General features: G+C 33.6%; 1 protein-coding gene across 1 annotated transcript in view; it reads right to left on the bottom strand.

The window, feature by feature from the left end:
- Positions 1-13044, bottom strand: part of Nrdc (nardilysin convertase) — a 90637-nt gene that overhangs the window by 57310 nt on the left and 20283 nt on the right. Inside the window, 5 exon segments of the mRNA XM_047549355.1 lie at positions 3319-3472; positions 4243-4324; positions 4480-4549; positions 5514-5647; positions 8052-8370. Of these exon segments, the coding sequence (XP_047405311.1) occupies positions 3319-3472; positions 4243-4324; positions 4480-4549; positions 5514-5647; positions 8052-8370 (759 nt within the window).

Genomic DNA, 13044 nt, shown 5'->3' with positions numbered 1-13044 from the left:
TATGGAGGTTCCTGGAGGGTGGTGAACCCCTTCTCCTAACCCTTGCAGTATACATCTCTTCATTTGTATCCTTTGTAAAAATCCTTTATAATAAATTGGTAAAAAGTGTTTGCCTGAGTTTGGTGAGTCACTCAGGCAAATTAACTACATAGGAAAAGGGGGTTGTGGGAATTCTGATTTATAGCTGTTTAGTCAGCACAGGTAAAACAACCTGGGTCTTATAACTAGCATCTAAAGGAAGAAGATAGGAATCTGGGGGACTGATCCCTCAATCTGTGGGAGCTGACACTTCTACCACATAGTAACTGAATCAATCAAAACGGAATTGGCTTAAAGAACACACAGATGATGTCCACTGCAGAACTAATTCCTTGCTTGTCAATGGGGAGAAGTCCCCATACATTCTGGGGTCACAGCGGTCTTCTGTGTTGACTGTGGTATGAGAGCAGAGGGAAAAACAAAAAACAAAACAAACAAAGCAGGCAGCTTGTTTTTCTAATATAAAAGTACTTTCAGTAGCAGGTCTATTTTCACTATGATTCATAAAAGATAACTGTTTAGTGTAGAATTTGTGTTCAGTTCAGTTATTTTCTTTCAGATCATTAAGGATATTCCATTGTATTTTAGATTCTATTACTACTGTTAATTAGTCACTTGTTGGTATAACTAATAATCACTTGAAGGAATTTTTCCTATCTGCTATAGATTTTCTATATTTAATTTTCCACAGTACCACTGTTATTCTCAATGTGAATTTCCTTTTAATGTATCCTTTTGGAAGTTGTTAAGACTTCTTAAGGGATTAAAAGGTACATATGAGATTAATTTGGATATAATGGTTATGGCCTTTATTTTCATTGTGGTAGTGATCCCCAAACTTCTCAAATATTAAAAATATGCTCATTAAAATTAAAAAAAAAAAAAAAAAAAGACTTCTTTAGCCTCTGAATGGACATCTCACATCAGGTTCTGAAAAATTTCCCATGACAGAGCATTCAAATAATGTCTACTTCATTTTTCCCTCTCTTCCTTCTGGGACTCCACATAATAAACACCGGGCATTTTCCCTCTATCTTCTATGTCTGATATTTTTCTCCATTTTTCATCTTTTTTCCTACTTTATACTGTACTTGGAATAATTTCTTCTGACCTATCTTCCAGTTGACTAATTCTGTCTTCAGCTATGTCTAAATTTGTTAAACATGTTCATTACACTTCCAGTTTCAACTATAATACTTCAGTTCAAAATATTCTTTTTCATTTTTTAAATGTCCTAGGTCATACTTGATAATTTCCTACTCCTTTCAAATATATTCAAATTTATCCTTTCTTTCTTAAAAATAGAATATTTTTATGATTTATATGTCACCATTCTAATGTTTGAAATTTCTAAGAATATATTTCTGTTACCTATTCTAACCCATGTTGTCTTGTTTTCCAGGGTATCTGCTTATTTTTTACTCAGTGTTGGTCATTTCACTTGAAAATTATTTATAGGAACAATGTAAGACCTAGAATGAAGGGATCTTCCTGTTAAGAGGATTTATATTTGTTTCTTCCAGGCTTCTGTGAACACTACCATTTCTGAACAATAATGAGAGCTTTTCAGATTCTCCAGAAGACTAAGGAGGCATTTTGAACAATAGGCAATAATTTCTCAGGATGAATAATCCATTTTCTTAACTTAAGAGGAGAGCCTTTTCGAGTCCCAGCTTATTATGAAAAAAGTCTCTGGTGAGATGATCCCCTTGGGAACATCCTTGATTTTGATATGTGGCCCTTGTCCTACAACTCTGATAATAAAATTAAAATTCAAATTTATTGGAATTAGTAAATGCCACCAGGGTAAGACAGTTTTCATTCTCATTTACTATTTACTGAAATGACCCAAACAGAATCACAAACAATGTGACCTCTGTTATGGAATTAGATTTTATGATCTATTAAAAACTACTGGCACTTAATCCACATTATAATGGCATATTACAAATGACATTAAGACTTTCAATTCCTTATTTAACTATAAAGTATAATATAGCATTTATTATAATATACATAATATGTAATGATCTACCACTATCTACCATTTATGGCATTAAATTATGATTTGATATTCACATTAATTTCTTCTTTAAGAAGAATGTAGTAGCATTCTTCTTATTTATTCTGCTAGAATTGGTCTCTTTTTTAGTAGAAATAAACATGTGAGCCAAGCACAATGGTGCATGCCCATAATACAGCAACTCAGGAAACTGAGGCAGAAGAATCTCAAGTTTGAGGCCAGCCTCAGCAACTTAGTAAGACCCTGTCTCAAATTTTTAAAATAAAAATGTAAAAAGGATTGGGGATGTAGCTGAGCTGTACAGCATCCCTGAGTTTAATTCCTAGTACAAAAAGAAAGAGGAGAGAGAGAAATAACTAAGGATGTACAGAGATTAGGATATTCATCACAGCATTATAGTACTGTAAAACTGGAAACAACTATCCAAGAATAAACTGGTTGAAGAGCTTATGATATTTCTATACAACATAAATAAGTGACACTTAGAAATCATGTTTTATGAATAATTATAAGTAAACATTATCTTATTTTAAAATATAAAATAAGCCAATCCCAAAAAACCAAGGGGTTTTCTCTGATAAGTGGATGATGACATAAGTCAAGGAGTATTAGGGAAGAATGGAGGAATGTTGGATTGTGTAGAGGGAATTGAGAGGTGCAGAGGGGACAGAGGGAAGGAAAGATAATGGAATGAAACAAACATCATTACCCTAAGTAATGTATGATGTAAATGATTACACAAATGGTGTGACTTTACATTGTGTAGAACCAGAGAAATGAAAAGTTGTACCTCATTTGTGAACAATGAATAAAAAAATAAAATAAAAATTTAAATATAAAATAAAAGTTATAAAAGGATGTACTTTATTCATATACGTTTTTAAAAATATGTGTTTTAACTGATTATCTCTAGATTCTAAAATTATAAGCATTTTTATCTCTGCTTGTTTGTCCCTATTCTAAATTAATAATAAATTAAAGTCTACACAAAATATATTACTTACAAAACTCAAAAGTTATTTAAGTTTCAATTTAATCTTTAACACAAAGACTAAGTTATTATAGAATAAGAGTCAACATGTATTTAATAGGTCAGTTTTCCAAATAAAGTATTCTGATAATCCTATAGAACTAGAATACTACTTGAAAAGAAATACCATAGAACATACTCAATACTTCCATTTTTAAGACGTTAACAGATCTTAAATATTAACATATTAATATTTATATTCAAAAATATACTTTGATTTAATTACCTATCCAGAGCTTCCTTGAAGTATTTTCTCTGAACATCAAACTGAAAGACTGTACGTTCACAATCAGTTGAGGCATTATCACTACCCCCATGTTTCTTTAGGAAGGCATCAAATCCATTCTCATCTGGATATTTCAAACTACCCATGAATACCACTAAGTGAAAAGAACAGAAAGTCACACAACACAAAAATATAGTCAATATATTTATTACAAGGATAAACTTTCTTATGTGTAGAAAATTTGAAAGAAAATATTCCAACATATTAACAATGGTTATGTTTGGTTAATACTTACTTTATTACACTTCTGTTTTTGCAACATTCTATAAAGTTCCCATATTACTTTTATACTAAGAAAAACCAAGCACTTCATTTTTAAAGAAGGATAAGACAAATATTGTTTATTTATAAAAAGGGTAAAGGTGAACATAAGTATATATGCCAATCATTAACATAAAACTAAAAAGGTAAAAAGTTTCCCTTCAAATAGCTTAGAAAAATGACTGATTCAGATAAATACATTCCTAATTAAACATAACGCCTTCTATTTTGTTTTTATATTATGTCTTTTTATTTTCTGTATTTCTGATGTTCTAACATCTATAAACACTCAAACAGTCTTCCCCAACTGGGGCTATCAATTCCTAGAGGATGGCAATCATTTCAATTTGTTGGCTTTATCATACTTGAAAAACAATGCCTGTGTTTTAAAATGTTTCATTTTAATCATCAATATAAGTACACTAAAGGAGATTAAAAGTCACCCCCTATGATATTCATATTCATAAATCAAAGATTTCTTAGCTCTTTTTCTGATTAAATATATCATACATCTATCAAACCAATTACTTATCTTTGAAATCAATGCATACAAATTTGGAGGGGAAAAAAAAAACCCGGGAATGATATTTTACAAGATCTTACTGTGCTCCAAAAAGTGTGCCAGCCCGGGCAGGTCGTCTGGATCAGCAAAACTCCCAACTCCAACACAAAGAGCCGCTGCAGACTGGAGTAAGTAGAACACATAAAAATAGCTGAGTCAATTCTAAGAGTAATATCAGCATTGCATTGTAAGGATTCATTTGGAGATGGAAGTTTTCCAATACAAACTAACAAAATTCTTTCCCTGAGAATCAGGAGGAGCAGCAAAGTGAAACTCACCAGAACTGTGTCAGTTTCACCCTGCTGCTCCTCCACTTGCCATCCTGCCAAATGCTGAACAGGTGCAGACCTAGAGGGAAAAAAAGCAGAAACAGACAGAAACAAAAGGAAGAGGGACTGGCCAGCCCACCCAAATATTATTTCATGTCAGCATTTCAGAATTCTGAACCAAGTTTGTTCCTTGAATTATTAGATTTGGGAAATCTGCAGAAATAACATATTTAGGTTGATTAAAGATTAAACAATTGAAGGCTCTGTTACTAGATGTGAAATCTCTCAATGTTACTCAGAAAGTTTTGATTTTATTAAAATAGGGAGATAAAACAATGTTTTAGCAAATCACTGAACAAAAAACAGTAAGTAAATGGTTAAAGATAAAATATTTAGCTATTAAAAAATAACAAATAGACTTTAAAGAGGCTTTTAGTTCTTCACTTCTTACTAAACATATATAGCATATATTACTTATTAATATACATTCTCCCAATACCTTGGGAAAATCAAGCTTTTAACAAAATAGATGGCCAAGAGGTACACCAAACTCTGAAGTTAAAATGATTGGGGCAAATCATTATATCACTGTAAGTTAAAAAGACACCAAAAAAGGAAATAAAAAGTAAAATTGAATAATTGAAGATAGGAAGGTAAATATTTCTCAAATTTTATGTCAATTTTACAGAGCTAATCCATTTGGTGAAACAGGGTTTTGATAAATGGTTACCTTTTTTGGAAAATAACTTTTTAAAAATTGGGGCTAGGGATTTAGCTCAGTGGTGGAGTACATGCCCCTGGGTTAAATTCCCAGCACCACCACCAAAAAAAAAAAAAAAAAAAAGTAGCATGTACTTGGCATACAATCCAACCATGTGTGAGAAAACAAAAGTATGTTTAAAGAAGAACCAAACAGCCTCACTTGATACTATAAATCCCATTTTGAAGACTCAGGCACATAAACTCAGTCAAAACATGGGGAAATATCCAACTTCTTCCAACCACAGTCTAACCTGTTCTGTGATGTTTAATTGATGCCTAACCTGCTTTCAGCTCCAACTACCCCATAAAGATTTCTTGTCTCGACCAGCAGGGTTGAAGACATTTTTGAATAAGTTGACTTAAACCACAGTTTATCAGTCAGCTTTGACCACAGCAAAAACAGGCTCTGCGATTGCTAGAAAAGAAATTCATACTTGAGAATTTTCTACCCAAGAAATTCATACTTGAGAAATGCATACTTGAGAATTAAGAAAGCTCTGAACAAATCATAATTCAGTGTATATCATACTTAAATTTCAATCTTGCTAATTTATTAAACTTTTCAGATCAAAACAATTTTGGGGGGAGGAAGAAAATGAAGGGAGTAAAACAGATGCTTCAGAAACTTCTTAATTAGGTAAAGATTCCCAAAAAAAAGCTATCAGATTTTTTTCTTCCCATTTCCTTTATTAATTAATTCTCACATTTACCTTAAACAAGGTTCATACATCTCAAATAATAAATTATAAAATACTTCAAAACCTGTACCATTCATAAGCCACCTCTTACCTAAACTACTTTAGTTTGTTCTTCTAGACAATTTATTCATTTAACAAACATAAATCATTTTCCATTGTTATAACCACAGAATCTTTCCTTTAACTAGGGTATCCATTACTTTTGAATCAAGATGATTTGATCTATTTAAACTACAATTATTAATTAAGAGAAAATATAAAGAAGTCTAAAGCATGGGAAAAGCTCCTTATAGACAGAAAGAAATAACAGAAGGACAGATAAAGAAGGAAATGTATAGACAAGAAATATGTAATCTTGTTTCAGAAATAAAAACAGAAAATAAAGAGGCCTAAGATCATATGTAGGTATTTTGGTGCATGCCTGCAATGCCAGCTATTCAGGATGCTGAGGTAAGAGATCCAAGTTCAAGGCCAGCCCGAGTAACTTAGCAAGATCTTGTCTCAAAACAAAATAAAAAGAGCTGCGAATGTATTTCAGGGGTACAGCAGCCCTAGGTTCAATCCCTAGTACTGGGAGGAAGGGAGGGGAAAAAAAGAGTAGGGAGGCCTAAGATTGTCCAGAAAGACAGGGACAGAGCTAGAATTATAACCCAGGTTTCTTGACTATCAGTGTACTTTCTATTTGGTAACTTTTCTTACTATTCTATAACTTTTCTTACTTTTCTCCCTTTCTATTATTGCTATATTTGGAATTATGAGTGCTATTTTAAAAGTGAATTTATTAATTCCTAGTTTGTTTATACTTTAGTATAGATTACAAGTATACTATACTTTAGTACAAATACTATACCACTTTTGTACAGATTACCACACACACACATACACACACACATTTTTTCAGAGTTTTGAGTTTCACCTCTAAAGCTTTCCAAGCTAACACCACTTGGCCTATCATGCTACACACAAAAAAATTCAACATTTAAGTAGTAAAGGGCAAAAGCTTCTTAAAATCATGACTTAATAGCCTGAACAACTTGGTTGAAAGAACTGGTACAATCTTTCTTTAAAAAAAGTAATATTTTCCAGGAAAAGTAACTATCAAACAATGCATTTAAAAACATCATTGTAACCAGGTGCAGTGGTATCCACCTGTACTCCCAGCTACTTGGGAAGCTGAGGGAGTAGGATCACCTGAACTCAGGAGTTGGAGATCATCCTGGGCAATATAGCAAGATCCCATCTCAAAACAAACCAACCAACCAACAAAACTTATCACTGAAGACCCTTAAAGATTTTTAAATACTCATGTGACACCTAAATTTTATTTTAATAATCTGATGGTAAATCCTGCAAATGTAGATAATACCATGTTGGATATGTTATCAACATTCAAGAAACTAAATTTAATAAACATTTGCTGGTCAATTCCACTGTAATGCCTCCAAAATATCTGCTAACATGGGAACTCCCTACTGTAAAATTGAAGCACTCTTCAAAAATTATTGTGAGGAAAATTCACTATCAAGGCCTATTACCTATTCATTGATTGCTATTATATATTAAACTAAGTTCAACTCCCTGACTTACTATTAAACTGTTCCAATATACTTATTTGCCCCAATATTTGCTTTCCATAAAAAGAGCTAAGTCAAATTCAATTATCTAGACAGAAGTTATCCATATGTCCCAAAGGAAGATTCTACAACACTAGCCTCATTCTTCTTTTTCTAATCTCTCCAAGAATATACTTTCTTATTCCTTTATCCCAAGTTAAGAATTATGCAGGTCCTCACCTCCTGGCATTTGTTTTTAAAACATAAGGTAAACAAATACACATAAATTCAAATATTACCACTGATCACCTCTGAAAAGTTACTAATAATTTTTTTGTTTTGTTTTCTTTACATTCCATTAGTTTCTATAAAAAGCATTACTTTTATAATCAGAGCAAACTGTTTTCAAAATATAATCCTTATACAGAATACAGAATAGACTTTTACGGAAGTTCAAAAGATAAATATTTACTTCCTTTTTAGCAGTAAGAAATTAAGCATGAGTTTAGAAGTTATCCCAAAGAATTACCAAATTTGAAAAGGACAAAATAATAGACATGACTCACACCTGTTTTTCAGTGGTTTTCTTCCTAGATTCTGCCCTCTCTTCCAATTCTTCCAATTCATTATCCTCAGCATCAAGATCATCTTCGTCATGCTCATCATCATCAAATTCACCTTCATCATCAAACCCCTCTTCATCATCATCTTCTATCTCAGCCCCAGAATCTTCATCATCATCATCATCATCTTCTTCTTCATCATCATCTTCTTCCCCTCCCTCCTCCTCCTCCTCTTCATCATCTGTTGCATTTCCTGTTTTGCCTTCCATATTACTTAGATCTGAAATCAAAAGTGCCTGCAAGCCATTCCGTAATTTGATGTATCTGAAAAAAAATCATAAAATATTTTGATTCAGCCATTCATTCATAAGCTCAACACATGCAATCAGCTTAGTGAAATTTAAGGAAAAAAAATTCCAAACACACACACACACGATGAACAATGTGAGTGCCCATTCCCAACATTCTGCAATTTGATTTGCCCAGTCAACCATGATCTAAAAATACTAATTCATACATTTTAAAAGGCATGTTGTTCTGAAATATCACACCATCCTGCTCTGTCCAGCCCAAGATGTAATTACTCCTTTGTGTATACACTACCCACCCATTAGTCACTTAGTGACTGTCTTGCTTAACAGATGGACTACTGCAGCATCAGAGTGCTTATGTTTAAGTTACCATTAATTTACTCAGTGCCCCCAAAATACAAGAGTGATGATGCTAGTAATTCAAATAAGACAAGAAAAGTCACAAAGTGCTTCGAGTGAGAAGGTGGAAGTTCTCAACTCAAGAAAAAAAAAAATTTTATGCTGAGGTTGCTAAGACCTACAGTAAAAACAAATCTATTTATGAAATTGTGAAGAAGGAAAAATAAGTTTATACAACTTTTGCTGTCACATATCAAACTGCAAGTTATGGCCACAATGTATAGTAAGTGACTAGGGAGGAGTTAAGATGGAAAACATTAAATTTGTGTGCATATGTATGTATAATATACATAAGGTTCAGTTCTATTTGTGGTTTCAAGCATCCGTTGGAGGTCTTAGAATGAATCCTCCATGGATAAGGGGTAACTCTTACAACTATAAACCAAATTGGTTGACATGGGGAGAAAACTTCAAAAGCTTATCAGTTTATAAATAGTTGGAGGGAAAAGAAGGGACACACTTCACTTTGAGTTGAACTATATAAACATATTTACATATTCAAAAAACACATTTTAGAAGTTGAACATACACAACATACGCACAATTCAGCCTAAACTATTTTTTAGTTTAGAAGGAAACAATCTACCTTACTAGAGGACTTAGCCTAAGAGAAACTTCCCTGAGTATACATGTCATGCCAACTTAATTAAGCAAAATATTAAATCAAAATCACAAAAATTTAACCTCTGTTGACTTACATTTCTACATAATACCAGTTACCAAAGTGGCTTTTATGGACTTAAGAAATGATTACAACCCTAAGAAAATTAAATCCCATTGACTACTAGACCTGCAGGATAATTATTATTATTTAATAAAACTGTTGTGGCAGTTTGATGACTAGGTACCTAGTAGAGACTGCTTCCCCATCTTTACATATTGAATAAAAAGAATAAAAACAGACTGGGGATGTGGCTCAGTAGTAGAGTGCTTTCCTAGCATGTTTGAGGCCCTTTCTTCAATCCACAGAAGAAAAACTACAATACTACAGTACTCACTGATCAGTAATGAGACAATCAAAACAGTACAATGCAGATTGACAGAGGTAAACAGAATGTTTTAGAAAGAATAAAGCAGTCAGGAAGGCCTCTGAAACAAGGTACACTAAGTACCTAAGTACACCTTGAAGAAGAAAAGAATCAAGCAGAAACTGGGAAGAATAACATGCAAAGACATAGAAGGAGGTCTATGGCTCAAGATGAAAACTGAACACATGGATTTATCTCCCATCCATATAAAAAAATTGCATTTAACCAGGCATGGTGGTACACACCTCCAATTCCAGCAACTTGGGAGGCTTAAAAAGGAAGATTACAAGTTAGATGCCAGCTTGGTCAACTTGGCAAGACTGTCTAAAAACAAAAAATGGCTAGGGATGTAGCTCAGTAGTACAGCACTTACCTACCATGTGCAAAGTTTTGGATTCAAACCCCAGAAATGAACACACACACACACACACACACACACACACACACACACATATACTTAAATGACAAAAAAAAAAAAAATTTGTGGTTATTTTTTGTTTTTTTTTTTTTTGTTTGGGAATAAAATCACGAGACTTAGCCAGGTGCAGCAGCATACTCCTGTTGAGGCAGGAGGATCAAAGTTCAAAGTCAGCCTCAGCAACTCAGTGAGGCCCTAGGTAACTTAGAAAGATCCTGTCTCAAAATGAAAGAAAAAAAGGGCTGGGGATGTGGCTCAGTGGTTAAGCGACCATGGGTTCAATACCTGGTACTGGGGGTAGCGGGGGAGAAATCATGAGACTTAGGAAAAAGGGACATTGTTAGCAAATCACCAATTTTTAGAAATGAGAATATTCAAATTTCATCAGATTAATGGAGAAAACAGACCTAAATACATAATATAATATATTGGTTTTTACCCAAAAAAGTCTGGAGAAAGCCTTAACTCCATATCAAAAAATAAAAAGAACATGGAGATAAGGAGAGTCTCTGGATGATGAGCTCAATTATTTAAAAAACTGGAAACAATCCAAATGCCTAACTATAGAATTGAAAAGCTGTGGTAAATTTGCACAAAGGAATTTTTTACACACAGTGGGATAATGTTAAACCAGGAAATACATAATTTGGTCACTACAAAATTGGTTAATTAATGAGCAAAAAAAGCAAATCACAAAAACATGCCACATGAATACCATTCATGAACAGCCAAAAAAACAAGTAAACAGTATATTGTTTAGGTACACACTTACATGTGACACAACATTTCTTTAAGCAAAGGAATAAGGAACACAAAGTTCACAATAGTTGTGGGGGTAGAAGGTCAACAATGGAAGGAGAAAGAGAAATAGGATGATAAAGAAGTAGATCCTAGTTCTCAGGTGTCAGGGTATTCATTTTGGAATTATTATACATTTACATAGAAGCTGCAGGTTTTAACATTATCAATCTTAAAACTCTCTTAAATGATAAAGTACTTTAGTAATAACATGTCCAGACAGGTCATGTTCCTCTATGTCAAATAATCATCTGTGGAAGAAAAGGATGTGCTACCCTGAAATATGCCTTTCTGGCATAAGGATTGCTGAACTGAAGACCAGTAAAAAGCAGAAGATATAGGAAAGCTCTCTGCCCTCCCTCTATTCACCCAAAAGGCGGTCATAAATTCACAAAGACAAAAGATTATTGGTCTAGAGATGGCATTAGATGACTCTACATTAACAAACTTAACTAGTCTTTGCTATTTGCCTTTCTACAAGTTTTTCCTTTGTCTTGTCCCTTTCTCAAATTTCACTACTCTTTGAAGATGCTATATAAGACAGAACTCAAAGTCAACTCTTTGAAAATTATTCATTATCTGAGTACCTTATGTGTATATATGAAATACATGTATTAATATAGGTATATATGAAATATATACATGTTGATAAACTTGTTTTTCTCTTGTTAATCTGTCATTACCAGGTCTGTTCCAACTAAGAATTTAGGAGGGTTGAAGAAAAAGACTGTTTTCTTCCCCTATACAACCAAATACCAGTAGGACAAATTAAAATTGTCACTACTTGACTTTTTTAAAAATTTTCTGTCTTCACCATTAGAATATTAGCTAAGAGGGCAAAACTTTTTTTCCTCAGAACTATGCAGTATATATCACTAATCATACAGAGAACATTTAAGAAGTATTTCTTGAATAAACAAAAGAATGTTAATGTCTGAAGGAATGTGATACATGGTGGGTACCTAATATCTACTAAATGAAACAAAATATCAGATAAAAATCTAATGCCTAGCCAAGCCTAGTGTGCATACCTATAAACCCAGTAACTCTGGAGGTTGAGGCAAGAGAACCACAAGTTCAAGAGTTCTGGGCAAATTTGACAACTTAGCAAGATCCTATCTAAAATTTAAAAATCAATAAAAAGGGTTGGAGATGCAGTTCAGTTGTAAAGCATCCCTGGGTTTAAGCTCCAGTACCAAATGAAAAACATTTTGTACATACATGTCCATATTAAATACACATAAAGGTAAAACAAAGAGCTGTTCTCTAAGAATGTGAACAGTGTATCCACATTTTCACCCTGAGGTACTGGAGATTGAACCAAGGTGCTCTTGCATGCTAGGAAAGCACTCTACCACTGAGTTATATCCCCAACCCAAAATGAGATGTAGAAAAAAGAGCAAAGTGTCTTGGTTCATTTTGTGTTGCTATTACAAAATACCTGAGACTGGCTACTTTGTAAAGAAAAAAGCGGTCATTTAGCTGATAGTCCCATAATCCAAGAGAGCTCTAGCATCTAGTAGAGTCTTCCAAATGTCACAATGTGGCAGATGGTATTATAGGGCAAGAGTAAGTGAGAGGACACAAGGCAAGAGAGGATGCAAGAAAGCAAAAATTCATTTTTTTCTCCCCCCCCCCCCCCCCCAGTACTGGCGATTGAACCCAGGGACACTCTACCCTAGGCCTTTTTATTTTTTGAGACAGAGTCTAAGTTCTCCACGCTGGTTACAAACTTGCTATTTTCCTATCTCAGGCTCCTGAACTAACTACTCCCAGCTGGGTTCACTCTTGTAACTCACTCTGGAGAGAAGGAACCCACTCTGCAAAATTAGCATTAACCCCTTCATGACAGTGGTTATGACCCAACAATCTTCCAATAAGCCCCATGTCTTGTAAGTTTTATCACCTTTCAATACCATTACACTGGGGACCAGTTTCTAGCACCAGAATCTTTGGGACAAACCACATCCAAACCATAGCACAATTTGAGGTAATTCCATTTATCCCTATCAGATATCAAGATGGGTTGGGAGAAAAAATGTCA

Source organism: Sciurus carolinensis, chromosome 1 (genome assembly GCF_902686445.1).
Source record: "Sciurus carolinensis chromosome 1, mSciCar1.2, whole genome shotgun sequence".
Taxonomy (NCBI): Eukaryota; Metazoa; Chordata; class Mammalia; order Rodentia; family Sciuridae; genus Sciurus; species Sciurus carolinensis.
Note: the sequence above shows the minus strand (reverse complement) of the source record. Positions and strands in the feature narration are given on the sequence as shown.